Source organism: Rhipicephalus sanguineus, chromosome 2, assembly GCF_013339695.2.
Source record: "Rhipicephalus sanguineus isolate Rsan-2018 chromosome 2, BIME_Rsan_1.4, whole genome shotgun sequence".
In the NCBI taxonomy this organism is placed as follows: domain Eukaryota; kingdom Metazoa; phylum Arthropoda; class Arachnida; order Ixodida; family Ixodidae; genus Rhipicephalus; species Rhipicephalus sanguineus.
Window position 1 is genome coordinate 142,049,896 of NC_051177.1, and position 21,991 is coordinate 142,071,886.

Here is a 21,991-nt window from a genome sequence, read left to right on the forward strand (position 1 = left end):
ACGACCTGGTGATCGCAGACGCGGACACTGACACAACAGGAGCAGCTTGTTTCCGGCGCACAAGAGGAGTCTGAAGATGCGAAAGAACCAGATGCAGTCGAAGCTTCCATGCCCACACCAAACCGGATGATGGACGCCGTTGACCTTCTGACACGGTTTGCTGGGGCACAAGAGAGTGCCAAGGACGCTTTGATTTCACTGGCCAGCTACGAGAATTGTGTGCTCCCGCTGCTCATGAAGCGCGTGCACGTGAAAATCACGAGCTTTTTCATTAGGCAATAAATTTGTCGCGTCTCGAACAAAATTTGTCGTTCATTCTCTCAGTTTTACTAAGTTCCCGATTTAACGAACTGATTTGCAGGTCCCTATCACTTCATTAAATTGAGGTTCAATCGTAATAATCAAGCCGCTGGTGACTTCGAACTGTTGTGTCTGCTGTATTGAAGAAAGGAAACGCCTACAACACAGATGAGAGTTGTCGTAGCATGACACGTCAACGGGTGACACGTCATGAAAGGTGAAAAAAAATTTAGGGCTATATTATGAACACAACCAGATATCAAGGAGTTCATCCTTCTCCTCAAAAGCAGTAAGTCTGCTTATACTAAACGTAATACTTACCTGTTCTTTCACACAAACTTTGGAATAATTTCAGGCTACTTTGAAAGGGCCGCTCAGATATGTCCACCGTGAAGTAGTATACAAGAGGCTATGCCTGCAGTATACATGTTTTGCACTGCCCCAAAAGGAAGGTACCATCACAGTTTTCCCTCCTGCGTTTCTTGCAATAACGCACCACCACACCTTTCAAGCTTTCTCACAAACATAATTTATTTACATCGCCCCAAACATGAAGTGCAGTCTTACTGGGTTTGCAGTTACCTTTGAAAACTATACACAGTACGTGCTTTTGCTGAGAGATAATAAGTATGATCAATGTACATAGGTTTTACTGCACCACTTCCAAATTCGAAGGAATAAATAACAAAGCAGAAAAACAGCATGTGTGAGGCATTTTCAACACTCGCAGGCATATATAACGTGCTTAATGGCAGACAGCTGGGTTGTTTGTAATGTCGCCACTTCATGCATTTGCAGCACTTAAAACGGAAATGCGGAAAATAACAACTTGAGAGTAGAGATATAAAGAGCTGGTAGGAACAGGTAGGTGGAACATGCCATTACCACTAGGGCATTAATCGTACCTGATCTTCTGTTTTTGTTCTTTCATTTAAAAGAATGATTTCACTTTCAGAGCTGGAAATGCACGACATACCTATGTAAAATTACATTCATAAGTTACTTCTTTACGCTCAGTATTGTTCAGCACCTCAGCACATGCAGTTTCAGTGCAAATGGGATTTAAACGAGACATTCAGATAATAAAGGTGAGGCATGGTAATCACCCGCATTCAAAAACGCTTAAAAAGTGCGACATTGTATGCTGTTTGTTATTTTTTGTTTCGAGACGTGAACCATGGGCAGCATATTTACAATATTAAAAGTGGATCGATAAAACCGTCAGGTTACTTTTAAAAAAGACCGGAGTTCAGTGCAAGATAAGGGCTTGAATAGACGGGAAATCCAAGAACAGAGGGTATCACTGGAGCCAACTTTTCAACATGTGAACTTGTCTTCATCAAGATGGCAACTGCCTTCCTCAGCAGTGTGTACGTGCACGCTTCGCTCACTCTTCCGCAACCACTAAAGTGGAGTAGCAGAAGAGAGCAATCTCATTTCATCAGGTCACTTTTAGCCCCACGATTACGGCAGTCACGAGACTGCAAACTATAAAAGAACTCCTTCTTCATTTTCAAAAGTACAAACTAAGAAAGCGACAAAAAATAAAAGGAAAACATGTGACAACGACAGCTTCCAGCGCCACTATGTCGCTTGAACTCTCACAGTACTTTTTGAGAGGAGCCACAATTCATAGCGATGTCCTTCAGTGCAGTGCGTAAGATGCCCATCACAAGACAAGTCTTTTCCTGCGAACGGCACGTCCACAGGCACCAGTGTCCGCATCCTCGAGGTAGGGATATTCCGACGCACAGTCTTGCAACTCGTCATCGTCCAGGACATCGCCCACTTTCAGGAACGAGGCGATGCGATTCAGGATTCCAAATTCAGGTTTGAAGTCATCAAACTGGACTTGCCGCGGTGTTGGTGGGGTCAGGCACGTGATTTTGTTCTTAACTATCCCTGTGAGCTGCCAAAACTGCAAATAAATCACAGTTAGAGAAAGCAACATATTATTTTACTCAAGCTTGACTACAGCTACGTAGTGCTCAGAACAAGTAAATGTATTGCACCATATTTACCCCATCCTCACACACTCCCCTGATATGACGAGCAACCAAGTTCGAAGTTTGAAGTGTGAAAATTAGGGATGTGCGAATAGTGAAATTTCATCTCGAATCGAATAGTGCCAAATAATGGCCAAAAATATCGAATATCGAATCGAATATCGAATAGTGCGTATATTTACACGAAACGCGTACCGCCAGTTACAGCAAGACAAAGGAAAAATCATAGACGCTGCGGCTTGGTGGCAGCTTTATTACGCGCTTGTTCGGAAGGGTATTTTTCCTCTGCTTTAATGGGCGCTCAGTCGTGTTGATAGAAAAGCCGTCACTTCAGTTAGCAGGGGCACTCCTAACCTGCTAACGGCTAAAAGAATAGGTAGGGTAGCTAGCTTTTCCCCCTATGGTCGCGGAATACGGCTTCAATTGTGCTTTATCTATCGTCGCGCAATTGTGCTTTATCTCCATGGGTACTCGGGGCCCAAAAATCTTCGAGCGCCAGTTCACAGCAGCGTTTTAACTATGCGCCGGAACGATAGGAGTTTTTGAACGAGTTGTGCGGTGCGCCAGTGACGACTGCACAGCGTGAACAAATTTTCATATGTGAATCCAATCACCGAGTGTTTCGCGGGCCGAAGTCGGGATGTTTTACGGCGCCTACGGCATACGCGACCGAACTAGGCAAGAAAAGTCCGTGCCTTCGTTTCAGAGGCCAAGTTGTGAGGAGCTTGACAGTTTTCTCATGTTTTTTTACGCGTGGAAATTACATAACCGCTTTTAAAATAAACATGCGCTCGCTTTTGTACCAGGGGATTGGTGAAAGTTTTAACGAAAGGCTTACTGTACCGATGTTAGCGTTAGTTTTAGCCACCCCACCCTAGCCAAGATGCACCATTGGCCTTTGTCGCGTTTTAGATATTCGTCCTGTCGAATTATTCGAAACTTCGAATACTAGCTATTCGAAAATCGAATCGAATTATTCGGTTAAGTATTATTCGATTCGAAACTCGAATATTAGCACACCCCTAGTGAAAATAAAAGTCCACCTGAATGCAGTACACAACCGGTTAATAAAAGAAAGCAGTGGTGCGTAACCTATGGAAACGATCAAACAAATGGTTAACGAGCTCAATTTATCTTCACCGAATGGCAAATTTATTTTTCTGGCCAATGATTGGGTGATTCCGGGTCCAAGCGGCAGCAAGATTGGCAGGAGCCGTGCATTTGTGTGGGCCCCTCCCATATACAGTCACGGACAATTCTAATAAGAACAAGTTACGGTTAACGAATACACATTTTCTCCAAGTTGTATCCACCAGTATGCGCAATGTCAGCACGATTCTGGCTTGCATGATTACTTGAAGTCTAAGCCATCCTTGGCAACCACATAATTAGCGGTCCAAGATGGTTATCTTGAGTTGTTACTGACAAAACCTATACTACTTTACCATTTCTCGTTCACATTTAATTTGCCCATGAGTGCATGCACACGCAGGAGGACTACTTGCCTTGGATTTCTTTTATTTTTATTCACATTATTTCCTATTCCACGAAAGGAATAACCTTTTACTTTTCATGATTATGTGGTCTACTTTCTAGCTGGCTTTAATATTGCTACATGTAGGCTGCCGGAATTCATATGGTCGACGCGCGTGTGCGCCCGACGAAGAGGACGAAGGTCGCTAGCTGCTCGAGCTCGGAGCCGGTCTGGTCAGCGCTGCAGCCGCTCTTGCAAATATATCGTGTGAATAACGACTTGTAAAAGCGACTCGTCACTCACGTAACATATTTGGTGGAGGTGGAACGTTCCCCGTCCTCACCACGCAGCTCCGCAGTGGCCGCGTCATTCAGCGTCTCGCCATGGCTTCCAATGACAACCCGTCCCCATCTCCATCTGCGGCTCCTACGACAACCTTTGTCGCGGTCCCCACCCCCCGCGACCCCGGGACATTCTCCGCGCAACCTGGCCTCGACGTTGACTACTGGCTTCGCCTGTATGAACGGGTCAGTCAAACTCATCGGTGGGACCCTACCATGATGCTCGCTAATGTTCTCTTCTACTTGGACGGAACCCCGCGCATCTGGTACGAAACACATGAGACCGAGCTCACCAGCTGGGACACATTCAAGGAGAAGCTACGTGACATCTTTGGGAACCCGACCGGTCGCCACGCAGCTGCACGACAAGAGCTCGCTACCCGTGTCCAGTCGCCTACTGAGTCGTATGTCTCCTACATACAAGAAGTGCTTGCTCTTTGCCGGAAAGTGGACGAGGCAATGCCCGAAGCTGACAAAGTGGGTCACGTTTTGAAAGGCATCGCGGACGACGCTTTTCATTTGCTGGTCTACACCAACGTCTCGACTATCGACCGCATCATTCAAGAATGCCGCCGTTTCGAAACGGCCAAAAGCCGTCGTGTGCACCCTCAATTTTCTCGGTTGCCAAACACGGCTGCCACGTCCACCTGCTCCGATTCCGCCGCTACACCGCCCTTTGAGCGGTGTGTAACGCGTATAGTTCGACGGGAACTTGAAGCGGCAAGTCCAGCGTCGTTCCAGCCCTCTCCTTTCGACCATGCCACTATGCAACCAACCCCCGCGGTCTCCGTTATTCAGGCGGTCGTACGACAAGAATTCGCCAACCCCGGGTTCCCTGTCGCCTGCCCGGTCTCTCGCCCCTCGTCCCGACCAATGCCCATGAATGCATCTCGAAGTGACCCATTCGTTCCTCCACGATCTCGCAACCCAGCGGAATGGCGAACTCCCGACGACAGACCAATCTGCTTCCGGTGCCACCGCGTTGGTCATGTCTCCCGCTACTGCCGCGCCACTTGGACGCCGCCCTATAGGACCCCACTTTTCTCGCCTTCCCGACCATATGAAGATCTTCGCCGGTATCTTCACCGGTAAAAGCGACTCGTCACTCACGTAACAATATCTTAAAGGGATACTGACACAAAATCTCATGGCCGAGATAGCCTGCGGGATCGATTTCCGTGAACATGTGTATATCATCTGCAAAATATCAACAGCAAATATAGCTTGGAAGGTATTTTAAATGAATTTTGGAGTTTGTATGAGCGCTCGACACCCTCAAAGGTGACCCTTGGTGACACCCTACTTCCCTCACGTGACCACGCTGCAACAAGTTATGATGACGTCATAGCCACGATTTTTTTTTGGCTGCGTTCGCTCCGGCAGCCTACATCTCGGCGGCTGCTTGCGAACCGCGTGGAAGTGCATCACAGTTCTGTGTGCTGACTTGATCGAGCACTGCACCCGCTAGGTGGTGACAGTTGCACCCGGAGGCTTGTCGTTTTTGAAACCGAAACTGACACTGGTCGGTAACGAGGAGCCTGTAATTAATTATCAGTCGTGCGCTGCAGCAAACGATATGCCGTGTTATGACTAACAGGCCCCCAGTAACACACTGCAGCAAAAAAACGCAAGGATAAAATTTTTGTGTCAGTACCTTAAGCGGAGGAGTTACACTAATGCAAAACGGCTTCATCATCTGTCACATACTCGTCATCTGACACATACTCACACAACACTGACACAAAATACTGACACATACTCACATTTACTTGGAGTCGCAATGTAGCTTCCGATATCAACAATCTGGCGACATCCCGACCACAGCAACCAATGCGCTGCACGACCTCTGAGAGCTGAGGGTGCAGGGCAGCGACACTGTAGGCGTGCGCTGCACGCTTGTCCATTGACCCGTGAACGAATGCGGCGGCAAACCGCAGCAGCTTGCGATTGCGGCGGACCTGCACCGTGATTGATCTGTCAGTGGATGCACGACGCTTCAAATAATTTTCAAACATGCAAATGCTAGCACAAACATGGGCTGTGCCAAATGTAGGTACACAAAGTAGAACAAAAGATGCGAGTATGGCTACATCTGAAGACTTCCTCAAATGAGAAAGCGGCCGGGGATGTCTGCATGCTTGCTGCACTGACAGCCTATGTAGACAGATGAGAAACTGTGCCTCAAAGGGCATGGGTTTGCTGTGTGTAAATCCCTTCTGTAACATGCGTAGCTTGCTATGTGTGGCAGAAAAAAGCGAACGCAGGTGCAAAGGCTGTTTCATCACTGATCAACAACCTCACAACAACTTGGTTGACTACCAAGCAGTATAAGCACATATGCTGTGCAGACATATTAGATACAGCACTAGCCAAATGCCAGAACTAATTCTATTAGCTTCAACTAGGCAAACAAGATAAAGTGACACCAGAGTTGCTAAATGTGCATTTCTGCTCCTTTAATTTCATGCGTATCACTGTGTAGGTCGCTAAAGCCGTGACGCACTTTAACTTTGAATTTGAAGCTACATGTCAGAGCTTAGTAGGAATCAAATTTTTTCGCAAGTACCATATGGAGAGCAGGAAGCTGGTACAGTAAAAGCTCATTAATTCAGATTTCACGGGACCGGAAAGCATGTCCAAGTTGACTGAATGTCGAATTATCGAAAGTATCAAGAAAACAATAGACAGGTGTCTGTTACGTCAATGCATTTCCATTTCCTTGATGAACACATAAATCCAGTATACTATAGTACAGCAAAGGAGGTGGGAAAGGGAAGTGAGAATGAGGAGGAGGAGAGAACAAGTACAAAGAGAGATAAAAGGTGAGACAACGGCTACAGAGAGAGAGAAAGAGAAAGAAAAAAAATAGACAGAAAAAAATGGAAAGGAAAAAGATACAAAGATAGAGAATGTAATAGAAAGAAAGACATAGAAAGAAAGAGAAAAGTAGGCGGAAAGAGAGGTAAGAAAGAAAAAAAAAAGATATAAAGACAGAGAAAGAAATATACAGATAGAGACAGAGAGAAAGAAAGAGATAAAAAAAACAAGAGAGCACGCATAGTTCTGTATAGTATAGAATAGCAAGTGGTGGGAAAGAGAGAGGTGAGGGGGTAAAAGCGTAGCCAGGCGGGGACCAGCTAGGTGCCCACCAGCTCTTCTGTTACCCAGCCTTGCACAACTTAGTGCAAGCACCGAGATCGGGCTAGTTGGTACTGATCCATAGCTTTTGTAAGCGTGAAGAACACAAAACAAGCGCTACTTCCAACTAAGACTTTAATGCGTGCTAACGCCCAATATATAGGTGTAGCCACCGGAAGGAAAGGAAAGGCAGAAAAACTAAACAACGTAAAAACAACCAAAGATCTAAAAGGACATACTATTACAGGGCAGCGTCCACTCGTGCTAACACGTGTCAAGAGCGTACGTACCAGCAAAAGACTAAGTGATGAAAAATTTAATACACATAACCCCGATTGCATCTGCAAATGTGGTGCCGAGGCATGCACTATGTGACTGCACCATACGCACATTCTAAGCAGTGAAGCTCCTTGCTTGTCAAAGCAATCGAAGGACCGCTAACTGCAGTAAAATCATTTCTCTTCGTCTCAGCAGCCTCGACAATCAATCTGGAGTTAATGTCCGAGTCCCGATACAACACCAGAGTGTTATCAAGAAACGGCTCACACCTACAATCTCGATAGTGCGCCGCAAGCTGCCCATCCGCACCTTCGCGCACCTTATGGCGATGCTCACTTTACGGACATTAAGACAACGCTCAGTCTGCCCTACATAAACTTGGCCACAAGTAAGTGGAATTCTGCACACCAGACCCGCCGAGCAATCCACAAACTTGTTTCGATGGTTGATTACACACACCTTTCTTGGCTTCTTCACTGGGGAAGTAACAGCTCATAGCCGAGATAATTTCTCAGGTGCCATCGTAACAGCTTTGACCCGCTACTCGTTCACCAATCTTTTTTAGATAGTGAGCCCTGTGGTGCATGAAGGGAATTACTGCCACTCTTCTGCACTCATCATGGCTTCCATCTCTCATTACACCCCCTTTCAATCGGTTCTTGGTCACTTTGTGCAATTTTTCAGTAACCGAAGTGATCAGGTGCTGGGGATATCTGGCTGCCTTCAGCCTCTGTACCTGTTTGTCAAAGCTTTCTTCCATGCGGTGTGTGCAAGACTTCTGCAAGGCGTTTACGAGACACATTTGCACCACTGACCTTTTAACCAACTTCATGTGGTCCAACGCAAAAGGCAACAAGGGTTTGCTACCATGTGGCTCGTATGCCCAGCATAAATGGTCATTCTGAAACATCAAGTTCAGGTACAGAAACTGCAGCGAATGCTGAAGCGGCACCTTGTGGGTGATAACGAGCGGCTGAAGTGTGTGTTTGAACACATCCATAACATTGTTCATATCTCCTTCAAAGCTCTCCAGAGCACTCCTGAGTACTACGAGATAGTCAATTACGAAACGGAAGACTTTAATTACTTTTAAATTTTCAAATCTGTCAGCCAAAAGCCTATACAAATGCGCCAGAAAAACGTTGCTCGGATCCGGGCTAAACTAGAGCCAATGCAAATACCCTGCTTTTGGATATATACGCGGTCGTTCCACTGAACAAAGGTGGATTTTAGGTACATAGACAGCAAGTCTAGAATTGTCTCAACAGACAATGCCACGGAATTGACGAAAGCAGTGGCTCCATGCAAATCAATACACTCTTCTGCGTATTCCAAAAGTTGATCATGAGGTAGCTAGGGAGTAAAAATGGTCTTTCATATCAATGGAAAAAGCATACAGTGGCAAATTGTAGTTAGTACGCAAATTAGTGCAAGCTGCCCTAATTTTTTTTTTCCATTAGTGTGCTTTCATAGCCAATGCATGCATGGTACAACATGTTTCAGTTAGACAACTTAATGATCTGCAGTCACTTTCATGATCAGAAACATACTGCTGCACAAAGTTCACTGACAGATGAAAACAAGAAGATAAGCAAGTCCTAAGTCAGCCATAATGATCATCCCCCGTTCCACTTAAAAATAAATGCATCTCACTGAAACATTATCAATGGACATGTAGGGCACTATTGCTGAGCCCCTAAAAAACAACGAGAATGCAACCTCTGGAGCTCAGGGGCAGCCCAGGGAGGGGGCAGCCACCCAACCAAAATTCTTACCTGCACCCCCCCCTTCCACCCTCCCCCAAAAGTAAACATATTCAAAATACAATGCATAAGTTTTCCCCTTCCCTGCCCCACCAAAGAAATTCACTTGTCATAAATGACCCCGCCCCAGCAAAGCAATCCTGGCGCTCCCCCTGCCACTATAAGATGAAAAACTTCTCTTAGTGCGAAATTAACAAGCACACTGACCTTGCCATATCAGAAGAAGCCGTGTTTTCATTGGTTTTCTCTTCTCAGTGGCATGAGTGACACAACAGTGTTTTACAAATTCGCAACAGCAGATCTGACGCATTGAAACTACAGAAGTCACACTCAGGTTCCACATTCATGCCACGCTGACAGATCTTTGCACTGTCCGCCCGAATGATTTCAGATTGTGGCACCATCGTTGCCAGACTCACCATTTTGAGGTTGGTCTCGAGGACCGACTGGTCGGCCCAAGTTTTACTAAAGGCCAGAGACGTGAGGACATGATTTCGGTGTTGAGACGAGGCAAGCACCTCCAGCATATGCTTAGTGTCGTAACAGTGCATCTTCACGTTGATGCTGTAGAGCCGCTTGCTATCTGCCATCCAGGAGAACAGCACTTGCTGCATGTTCTCAGGGATGCAAAGGTTCTCAGTCCCTGCAAGCCGAATTCTGTGCTGTAAAATCCTTGGCAAAGAGAACAAAGGCACTTAAAGAGAGACACATGTACTCAGTCTCCCAGAGTCCATAAACAAGCTAAGCTGCTCCACTAGAGAGTGCCTTCGGAGGTAACACCGCTAACGGCCGAGGCAAAAACAATAATAGACAAACGTGGCACAGAGTTTGACTACAGTACTTTTAGTGCTGTTAGCAGCATCTTTCAGAGCATCTAAAGTGGACCAATTTGATTTATGAAGTTGCAGCTGACATGAAATAGTTAGATCCTTTTCAAGGGTTTTGTCAAACTCCAACAAGGTATCAGTGATACACCTTGGAGCAGAGTATAACGTAGATAGATTTTCTACTGGATAAACATACTCTTGCACATATTTTCGACGCTTGCTGCCAATCATAAATGCGAATTCTCTTGTGAGGCTGTTGAGCATTTTCTTTGTCTTCTATGCACTATTCTTATGCCTTACTCTTACATTTTGTTGCCTAAGGCCCTCTATAATATTTTTGTGCAAGTATATTGCCACTAAGGTTGCTAAACAGGACAGCATGTTGCTGAGATATGCTCCATTGATTTTCACTCCTAATTCTTCTCAGTCAAATATTTTGAGTGCTACTTGCAAGCGTCCACTGAATAACATTAGATAAACTGTGTGGCCTTGCCTCGGTTTGATAATATCAGCAAACTAATATTTAAAAGCCAGGCAAGAAACGAGACACTGTGATTGGTAGCCATCCTCTTCAAGCTAAGCCTCTCAAACTCTTCAGGCTGAGAAGACACAGGAGACTCATCAAGTGAGGTAAATCTTCAGATAAATAAAAATGTGCTATGTTTGGCATCTTCTAGCAGAACCAATATGAATTTTACGGTACTGTGACTCCTTGTAGTGAATGACTCTGCAGAAGACAGCTTAATGTGTTGGAGACTGGTTGGGACATTCAGACATGAATACAATATACATACTAAGTGAAGCTCATGCAGTCAAAGTACTGGTGAGTTGGTCTTGGAAAAATAGTAGAAACAGCTACAAAAACAAAACATGGCTTTTAACTACTTTGAAGCCAGCAAAATGGTGAACAGCTCGGTACCACTTATCCCCCACAAGCCTCTCCATTAGAAATGCATGGCTTTGCATTAAGCGTGGGGTCTGTGAGGTGATACACTTTGTGGGACCTACCGAAAATGCACAGACGTTCAAGGCTGACGTTCCTCTGGAAGCCTGCGAAGAGCACTTGCTGTAAATTCTGCGGTACACTTTCAAGCCGCAGTTGGAGCTCCTGTAGCTTATGTGTAGAGGCCAGGTAGAGTGCGAGCGCGTGGACTGTGGTCAAGGTGGAATGCTTGCCGAGCACAACACTAAGAGAAGTCAGATAGTCCCCGCGGTGTGAAGAAAGCGCACGGCTCACGTCTTTCAGGTTCACGCTGTACAGACAGTGTACACAGCTCTCTTTGTCTTGTGACGTCCAGAAAGGAATCAGCTCATTCAAGGTGCCGTTGGTAGAAATACATCTGGGCCAGAGATAGACGCACCAGATTTATAATAAACATTATGAAAATGAAAATGCACACAGCAGTGAAACACGTACCCCTCCCCAAGGTTCCTCACTCATCCAACCCACCTCGCATCAGTCAACAATGTTAGGATGTGTTGCTGAAATCGCTGTTCAGTCAGGTTTTTTTTACTTGAATTGCAAAGACCTCACAAGTACCTGAAGCATGTCTCGCTGTTGTACTTCGTTAGACTTCATTTTGAGCTTCTTTACAGTTGTCAACTGCACAAATTATTGCAAAGGTACGCAACTTCTAATCACATGGACCAACGGGTACAATTAACGTTTACACACAACAGCTTGATGCAATGATGTCTAAAATTATCTGATAGAAACTGTCCCCCAGAGAGAAGGAATGATAGAAAGGTATACTTGGCGACAACTTATCTTGACAGTGGAGTGAAGGCTACGGAGGAAGGGCTTCCACACATTCGTGTTGCTCCGCAAGTAGTACGGCAGCTTGCAGCTGTTTCGGTTTTGCTTGCTCGCATTGTTAACGTGTTTAGAAGAATATATACACGAAAAATGTGAATGGGAGAAACATTTCGGTCGTTCAGTGTACATTTTAGTGTCATATTACGAGTATATTTTTCATGAAGAACTAAACAGCGCATTTGCAGCCGCACACTGACCCACTACGTCATGGATGCCATGTTTACTTTGGAAAATGGGCGTGCTGAAAAGGTGATGCTGTCTAAGAAATGGAAAGAACAGGAAGGCATTCTTGCAAAGTGAAGAATAACTGTATTTCACCTACGACTTCCCACAACTGTTTCAGTCTCATAACAAATAAAGCAGGATTTATTTCAGCAAGGCAAATGAGAAAATTATCAGTAAACTTAAGTACTAATTTTTGGCGCGGTAGCAGGCATGCGTTTCGGTTCTGTAGCTACCACAGTGCTATAAAGAAAAGTTGTCGCCAAGTATAGGCAGGTTAACTCGACTTCGTCCAGTTTGCTACCCAACACTTGAGAGGGAAATGGGGGAGTGGGAGAGGGAGAGAGATTAATGAATGAGTCTAGGTGATTCACAAGCATGGTGCAGCACCGCTAGTGGGTCAAATGACTGGCATAGCTAGTCGGGCACTTTAGGCAGGCACTTTCAATCATTAAAGAATGGCTGAGCTGATGAGCTGCAAGTCCAGCTTCAGAAGGTGTTTTCTTCTGTAAAAGACCAATAATAAAGTCTACTCAAAACCATCTAGAATAACTGGCACTGTTACTCATAACATTAATTAGAACCAACAGACAAGATAGCCAAGGAAAGTATAGGGGATGTTATTTTGTAGTATTACGATGTAAATGTGAAGAAAGTAAAGTAGACGAAAAGATAACTTGCCGCTCCGATGCTCTACTAACTGAGCTACAGCGGGGTGATCCCCGTGTCCACTTTGTGGGTATATATGTGCATTTCTAAACTTGGGAGTGTTAGTCAGCGCCGCTAGTAGCCATGACGGCAAGTGTGGAACTCTCTTTTTCTGTCTGCTGGTGTCACGAAGCACGTGGTCTTTTTACGAGCTGGCAGCTGACCAATAATCCCTCGTATACAGTAAAATCTCATTAATTCGGATTTCATGGGACCGGAAAAAATGTCCGAATTACCTAACTGAATTTCGAATTATCGAAAGTATCAAGAAAAAAATAAACAAGCATCGTCAATACACTTTAATTTTATTGATGACTACGTAATCCTGTACTTACTTTGCATAAGAGCAGTTTAAAAGCCGCAATTTTCGCCACTCGCGACCTTGTCACAATGTCAGCCCGGCTCAAGACCTTCCTGTCTTTACTAACCTGAAACGTGCTAACCCGAAAAATAACCAGAAACGTCGTTACCGTACGGCTCGCGCTGATGGCACTGGTGATGCAGACTGTGCTGCCTCATTTCGGTTCTCCGCGAAGGCCGTTTTCGCTTCTTTGCATTGCACATTTGCGGTGCTTCGCGCTCGGTACACTCCAAGAATCGTCCAAACTAACCGGGTTGTAGCCAAATATGACCGAATTAATGAGAGTTTGAAGCCATTAAACAATACATATCCTTGTCGGGACAAGAGAACGCGTCCGAATTGTCCGATTTTCTGAATTAACGGCTGTCAAATTAACGAGCTTTTACTGTACTACCCTAAGGCATTCAGTCTGCCAGAACAAGACCCTCACTGTGAATGAACGAAGGAAGGGTAATTTTAAGGGCTCATTTTTCTTGCTAGATATAACATTAATTAGAACTAACAGACAAGAAAGCCAAGGAAAGTATAGGGGATGTTTTTTTGTAGTTATTACGATATAAGTGTGAAGAAAGTAAAGTGGACGAAAAGATAACTTGCCGCTGGCAGGGACCAAGCCTGCAATCTTCGAATAACGCGTCCGATGCTCCACCAATTGAGCTACAGCGGGGTCATCCCCCTGTCCACTTGGTGGGGTATATATGTGCAGTCAGCGCCAGTAGTAGCCATGACAGCGAGTATGGAACACTCTTTTTCTGCCTGCTGGCGTCACGAAGTACGCGATCTGTTTATGAGCTGGCAGCTGACCAGTAATCCCTCGTATACTACCCTATGGCATTCAGTCTGCCAGAACGAAACCCTCGCTATGAATGCACGAAGGAAGGGTAATTTTAAGGGCTCCTTTTTCTTTGCTAGACATAACATTAATTAGAATTAACACACAAGAAAGTCAAGGAAAGTATAGGGGGTGTTATTTGTAGTAATTAAGATATAGATGTGAAGAAAATAAAGTGGACGAAAAGATAACTTGCCACTGGCAGAGATTGAACCTGCGACCTTCGAATAACGCATCCGATGCTCTACCAACTGAGCTACAGCAGGTTCATCCCCTTGTCCACTTTGTGGAGTATACAGTATGTGCATTTTTAAGGTTGGAAGTGTTAGTCAGTGCCGCTAGTAGCCATGACGGCGAGTGTAGAACACTCTTTTTCTGCCTACTGGCACCGCGAAGCACGCTGTCATTCATGGCTACTAGCGGTGCTGACTAACACTCCCAAGTAACACTCCTAAGAACTGACGGTGACTGCGAGGACAGCCATATGGCTCAAGCAAAAGAAAAGTGTACTGGTTGCCAGACACCGCTGGTTTGCCGCAAAAGCTGCAGTGTTCCGCCGCCAGAATCCCGATGTGAAAACCAGGTTGGATTACACGTCCGCGAGCCCCGCGGATGAGGAAAACCGCTGATGTGAGCCCGTGTGACACGTCATCTGCCCCTCAAGATCCAGATTCGGTCCATCATTTGAATGCACCATAAGCATGGCACTACACTCTACACAGGCACCGTGACCTTACGCTTGCTCATTTCACTGTAAATTTCGCTGCACACTCACAGCAGAGAGCACCCAAAGACGTGTCAGTAGTGTTCTCATGGCTCTGCAGCAGTAATAAGCCATGAGACGAACTGTGCAGGAATTCTACTGCAGCTCGGTATATAGTATAGACACAGTCCCTGCTGGCAATCTACCTGCTATCCATCTGGGTCTCACCTCGCTGCGGTCACAGCGACATCCGTCCGCACGTTGATGAATGCCCAACGCAAAGAGTCGATGTAGTCGACAATAACCTCGCCCAGGTGCAGCTCTCTGAGCGAGGGGGAACCAGAAGACGCCACCAGAAGACGATAAACTGTGCTGGGTGTGCAATTCCAGTCAAGGGCCAAGCGGCGCAGGCTTGTTCTCCTCTTCAGTGCCTCAACTATGGTCTGCACGTGCTGCTCGGGCACCTAACGTAGAGAAGGAAAGTCGTCGAGTAAGTTGAGTGTGTGATCAGCGAGGGTAAGAAGAAGAACTGGGTTCCTTTCATCAAGACTGGGCAGCATGTTAGGTATAACTACAGTGACAATGACTCTCCCACATATCTGTGGTTGAATGTGGTTAAACCAAGCTTGTCGAGCGATCGCAGCAGCTACCGTGAAAAACAAGCCATGGTGGTGTATCAGGCATTGACATCCTGCTCAGCAAGCAGTGGCATGCTGTCCACATTTCTCTTCATACTACCAGTGCAGGAGTGGTGTGACAGAAGTTGAGGTCTTGAGGCACATGCGCCTGCCACCTCCCGGCTCTGGCCAACCGACGGAGAGGGGCACGTGAAAGAGAACAAACTGATACCGTGCCATTGCTATGACAACGCAAATGCAAAGAAGAGGAAGTTGACATCGGCTGAGCTTCAAGGTCAAATGCCCACACAAGATCATTTTCTGAGTATGTAGTGGGAGGAGGAGTAGAGCTGTCACTCTAAAAAAGTATATACTGCATCGAGAAGTTGTGAAATACAGAACTGGTTCAATTAGCTTGGTCCAATAAAGGGGCACTAAAAAAATATCAAGCAGAGTTCGATCTATAGATTACTAATTTAGAAGCCAACCATATTTTTTTTATGCTAGATATATGTGTGTGTGACTTTCTTGCACAGAGGATTGCACCAAAGGTCTAGCTGCTTCTACTCCATTTTAACCATGCATTAGGATGTACAAGTCGACATAACCTTCACATGACATTGCCTGTCTCAGTGAACCAGCCAGTGTTTGTCGCACGAGTGATACCGCAGAGTATATAAGATGCACCACACTACCAGTTTTCAATCTTAATCATTTTCTTGCTTACCGATGCCCTGCTTTTACTACAAGTGATGCATTCATTTCTGTGAAAGCCTTGTTTCTCGATGCCGCTCTACTTAATATTTCTACTTTAATGAGATCATGAACTACTCTATACAGTTTGAATTAGAGTGTAAACAGGGTTAGCCAATGTTCTAAATTGACATTAAGAGAAGGAAATGAATTTGTACATGCGATTTGATGCATGGGGCAGATAACCAACAATGATAACCATTCTGCGCCCATATAATAGAGCCACAAAATGTAAGCTTGGGCAAATATCAGCTTTTTTGTTTGTGGTCTGAGCAAATACTGATTAGTATTGAGAAGTTTCAAAGTGAATAATTTAAATTCTGGGATTTACATGGACCATTCACATAACAGGCACCTTATGTTGGTCCTTACAAAGTTTGTGATTTACTTGCCAAAAAGAAAACAGTTTAATCGATGGAGTCAGTTTGTTCTTAAAGTTTGTTAGTTTATTCCTCAGTGTTATAGTCGGTGGTCAGTCCTTAGGCGGACCTTCGGCGGTGGTGCAACCGAATATATAACATCTTTTTCTCGGTATGTTATAACTTCGAGTGCTGATTATAAGCAACAAACTAGGGTACGTTTTAACGGTTACAATAGCTTGTGTGCATAACCTAACCCAAAATTCAAAAGCCAAATCAACAATAATTCAAGATGCGGGCAACACGCCAATTCCTTCCATGAGGCTTGGCTGCATGAGGCAGCACGAATGGCACATGAGAGGGTGGTTTCACAGCAGCGCAGGCCCAGCATTCATGGCTAGCAATGAACATACACATTTTCCCACTTACAATCCATCTGAACAGTGGTTCGCAGCAGCCTGGGCCATACTGCCACAAAACTTGTTCAGGTGGGTTGCAAGCAGGAAAATGCGTATTTTTTAGGGATGGGCGAATAGTGAATTGAGGTTCGAAGCGAAATAATCCGAAGCGAATAGTGATTTGGTCGAATAATTTCGAATCGAATAGTTCGAATAGTATTTACCGCATATTATTAAGAAAAATGAGCATTTTTGTCATGGCCCTTGCACAATATTTTTAAGGATTGGAACTAGGTATGAGTGAACGTCACTTTTTGATTTGAAGTGAGGTGGAAGCAGCCTTGAACAGTATCAAAATTTGAATAGCAGTAAGGTGCAACTTATAAGCAGTGCAATACGTTACAATTTAAAAATTACTATTCTTAGCGCATATAAGCCAACATAACACGTTTTTAAACTTAAAAAAAATATGTACATTTAACTTTGAAGTGTGGCTTCGCGGCAGTGCAGATTTCCCTGGATAAGTTGTTTCACGGCACAGCAACTAAATGCTGCAGTGAAACCACCTTTACAGTGGGTCATGTGCGGTCAAATGTATACATATATTCGTTCATTTCAAATACTTCGAAATTTTGAATAATCTGAATTCGAATACTGTAATATTCGTTCGAATATTCGAAACGCCCAAATATTCGCCCATCCCTAGTATTTTTGTTTGCTAGTCCCAAATGCTACTTCTGAAAAATCAAATGTTAAAATTCAAAATGAAGGAAATATCGAATTTCAAATCGTTCAATGGAACATTAGAAAACATATTAACCCAAGTCTAATCGAAACAGGGTGCCAAGAGAAGGAAAGTGCAGTCAAGGACGTATGGCATCATGTGTAGTGATGAAATTTAGAAATATATGAATACGTAGAATGAAATTAGCCATAGAGCAACACAGGGGTGATCAGAGATCACTGGGAGAGGTTTCTGTCCAGCGGTCAACATAAACAAGCTGAGTGTCATTACAATAGTGAAATAGTGAACTAAAGAACTTGGGCTGACCTGACAACTGGCAGGTGTCTTCTCTATCCCGGCGTGGGGAGAGGCATAGAAGCTCACATCTTCTAGGATTTTGTTGACATCTAAGAGCTGCCTGAACGGCTTCATGTCCTTCACGGAGAATTTGCGGAGGGTGAGCCTTTTCACGGTTCGGTTTGTCGCCAGTGCCTCGAAGACCAAGTCCAGGGAGCGATCGGAACTGCAGTCAGAACTGCAGTAGACGTGCAGCTCGGCAAGGGTAACCGTGTTGGCGAGAAAGTCATTCAGTACTTTAGACCCGTCGTGGTAGTACTGGTAGCTAGTGTCCATTTTCAGGCTGGTGACGCTGCTGTTAGCCAGCAGACCAGTCAGACCCACGTTCAAGGCATTCATCCATGCGTGGGCACGTTCCTGCGGCAGGTCTTTGTGAGTCGGCAGAAATTTCAAGGCTATGCACGGTTCGGGGCATTTCATACAAACAAGTGCGGAGCATAGATCGCTCAGTCATAATCGTGTTTATATAGTTGTACGAAACTGCTGCATGGCACAAAAACAATCAACATTTTAAACAGAAAGGCTGCACTTCCCTCCTTTGGAGGGAGCTGCACTTTGAGAGTGTAAGTCACACATGCGCAACGAAGAAAAGTGTCTCTGCTAACAGTGTCTCTTTAGCTCTGTTGGCATGGTAACAGTGCAGTTCAATTTCTTCTAACTCTTCCAATAACGAACCGATTTGAAAACTTATTTCGCTAGGACAATCCCTTGATGTCACCGGTTTGTAAACCAGAATTACCAATATAGTCTAATGAGGGGCCTTAAGCAAGTTCACTCGTAGCTGAGACGTGAGAAACAATGACAGCCTCACTGTCATCATCTCTAGAGGAACTTCTACTAGGTAGTATATCGATGAAATGCTTGTCTAAAAAGAATGTGCCCAAATTCATACAAAACTTGAAGGAACAACGCATGAAATTTAGCCACTGAGTAATTGGCTGACCATTCATACACCCCCGTCAGGTTACTTGCCGTGGTGGTCTAGTGGTTACGGTGCTCGACTGCTGACCCGAAGGTCGCAGGATCGAATCCCAGTTGTCGCCGCCACAATGCGATGTCGGGTTGCAACACTAAACATGCATAAACTGACTGTATTGGATTCTGTTAAACGAGAATAAATGTGTTTCACACACAGGGCAGTTATGTCGGACAGTTGCAAGTTCTTTTTTTTTTTGCACATTTAGTAAACCAAATCCCACAGCCAGTGTACGAATAATTTTTCAGCCGCCTTTATGATAAGTTGTTTGCATGCGCTGATAATGCGTAAAGAACTTAACCTACTTCCATGGCATGCTCAGCGTGCCGGCAGCTTCGGCTTGGAACTTACACGGATGTTCAGGAGTGTCAATCTCTCGAGGCTCTTCGTCCTGGCAAGTGCTTCTCTGAAGCCCTCTAGTGTCTGCGGCAAGCACGAAATATTGAGTTTCTCCAGGGACAGCTCACGCAGCTGCTGGCTCAGCAACTGGCGCACGGCGGCAAACAGGGACAACGTGGCCTGTTCGCTAAGGTACGCATGGTGCACCCGCAGGCAGGTCAGGGATTTGTTTTCAAACAGGGCATTGGTGATGAGCTGCACCGGCTCCTGCCTCAAGTGAGGCTTGAACTGCGTTAAAAGGTGGCAAGTGTAGAACACACGCACTGTTCAAAAACCAGTAAAATGCCGTTGTCTCATGTACAAATGTACTAGACTGAGAAAAACTTTAAAATATTGCTAAGCCCACGTGTACCTTTCAATGGCCAAGAAGGGAAAGCTGCGTAAAAGCATGCACCGAAAAAGACTCTCGAACTTATAGTCCCACATATTCTCACATGTTTCAAGCAGAGGATGAGAAAACGTGTCTTATTTCCCACAGCAACATAATGTTAAATATTACCTCATTTTCCGCATCTTGTTCTTCAACATATGAGCATGTGAGAAATTGCTGCACAGAGAAACCACACTGACTCCCAGTATGTTTACATTGAAAAACCAAGAACACTGTAAAACGCTGCCGCATGGTAACGCACATGCCGAAGCTCCATCTTTGATACTTTCCCCTTGTTTCCTCAAGACAGTGTCAAGAAGTACACAACTCTAAATAAAGCTAGCATCAAGCACAAAATAAATGGCCAAAGCAGGGCTACCCTAATCCTTAACGTGCATGTAAAGCTGAAGTTACAGCTGACTTACTATATAGTATATAATCATGAATTGCAAATGAACAAATGAAAGGTCACAAGTTAGGTCGTCACTTAGACGAGTACCGAACAAGTAAACACCATATGACTACGTGCTCACAAATGGTGCACTTGGTTGTGTTGTTTTAAACGCAATTCACTGTCAGTCAGAGAATGAGATCAATATTCCACACTCACACAATGCATCAGGTTATAATAGTGCAAAGATTTCAAGCTCTATCAAAGAAGGAAGGCAGCATATGAATTGAATTTATGAATGTGAGTGTTCAGTGACGGATCAGCGGTTGGCATGCCAGCTCATAGCTACTGTTGCCACACAAGCTTGACATTAAACCCACGAGTGGTGGGTGTGATTCTATTAACTTCCTCGCTTCTTTGTCTATTTGCTTCAAGATGGCTGTAACAAAAAAAATTTTGCCCTTTCGACCCTGTGTCTACCCAATATACTACATACATTTTCTAGCATGAAGGTGGGATTGCAGCACGACATTTACAGGTTCACCGCGAAGAAGACAGAGGTCTTCTGCATCGAAAATAACCGCGTATACAAGACTTTGCACTTACCTCAACAGAGTCTATGCAGCCGTGCTTCAGAAGCAAGGTATAGAGGAAGGCTATACTTTCTTCCACATATATATCTTCGGAATCTTTTATCCTGCTGCCAATGGGCTGTGCCTGGCAGAGAGAGAGCTTGCCAGGCGTGAACTCTTCCACTTCGACGTTCAATTTGTTCAGCAGCGCATTCGTGAGAGGAAGGTTCTTTACAATGTGGCACGTCCTCCCCAACTTGGCCGGGCAATGCTCGGCCAACTCGGCTGCTAACCTGCGTAAACTACAGCACGCGGACCTCAGGTGTCAGCCAGTGGCTATTTAATTCGGAAGAACTGTAGCTGCACACTTTAAAACATGCACAGTGCGCTCTACTGGACATGTAAGGACAGGGCATGCACAAGTTGTTTGGGGTTAGTGGTGATGCAAAAACCCTTTACCATCTGCCGTTGCTTAGTGGCTATGGTGTCGCCTTGGTGAGCACTAGGTCAGGGGTTCGATCCCAGCTGCGGTAACTGGTATCAAACCACGGACCTGATGGCCCTTTGACCTGGTGAGCTCCCGACTTGTCGGGCCCCTGAGATGGTGGGCACCTGCTCCGGTGAACCCTTACCAGGCGAAACCCTGACCTGGTGCACGTTAAAGAACCCTGACTTGTCAAAATTAATGCAGTGCCTGACATCACGTCATACCTCATAGCTCACTCACAGCACTGTTCTGGGACATTAGACTCTCTATTTCAAATTTAATTATGGGACCTTCCTAGACACATGCACAATGCATTGATGTAGCTTCAACCAGAACTTCCAACTTCAGTGCCAGCCAGTGAAGCGACGGCCACACGCAAGAGCGTTCCTCTTGACAGTAAATGACACAGCATGACATACACGAGTACCCTCACCGGCGTAACAAACGTGAGGTTAGCCCTACGCGTCAGAGGTGCACATGTCACTAGTCAAGATGACATAAAAAATGTAAACTGCACGAGCAATTACCTTGAAAGGTAGCACTGCCTCTGCTCAGTCATTTCGCTGCTGGAATGAGAAATTAAGCATGGTGAACACAAACAGCAGTTATATTCAACTGCAGGAGCTAGTTTCCTGCCAAAGTGCAACACTGGAATGCTGCAAGGATACAACATAATCCCAATGGAAATACCCAGACACTTGTTATACAACTAAATATAGCCGTTGCAAGGTCGCATACCATGGGCTCTTGTTGGTTTAGAATGATGGGAAGTCCAGCAAGTTCGCTGGTATCTCACAGGCAGTGGCGTAAATCCAGCA

The 21,991-nt window shown here is 45.1% G+C and overlaps 1 protein-coding gene across 2 annotated transcripts in view; it reads right to left on the bottom strand.

The window, feature by feature from the left end:
• Positions 1-826: 826 nt before the first annotated feature.
• Positions 827-21,991, bottom strand: part of LOC119383737 (uncharacterized) — a 35,941-nt gene continuing 14,776 nt past the window's right edge. For both annotated transcript variants that reach the window (XM_037652031.2, XM_037652030.2), the window contains exons 3-11: positions 21,701-21,739; positions 20,721-20,988; positions 19,306-19,581; positions 17,949-18,335; positions 14,999-15,234; positions 11,137-11,468; positions 9,721-9,944; positions 5,885-6,079; positions 827-2,218 (exon numbers count right to left, since the gene is read on the bottom strand). In XM_037652031.2, the coding sequence (XP_037507959.1) occupies positions 1,970-2,218; positions 5,885-6,079; positions 9,721-9,944; positions 11,137-11,468; positions 14,999-15,234; positions 17,949-18,335; positions 19,306-19,581; positions 20,721-20,988; positions 21,701-21,739 (2,206 nt within the window). In that variant the 3' untranslated portion in view covers positions 827-1,969. The remainder of the gene's footprint in view (positions 2,219-5,884; positions 6,080-9,720; positions 9,945-11,136; positions 11,469-14,998; positions 15,235-17,948; positions 18,336-19,305; positions 19,582-20,720; positions 20,989-21,700; positions 21,740-21,991) is intronic.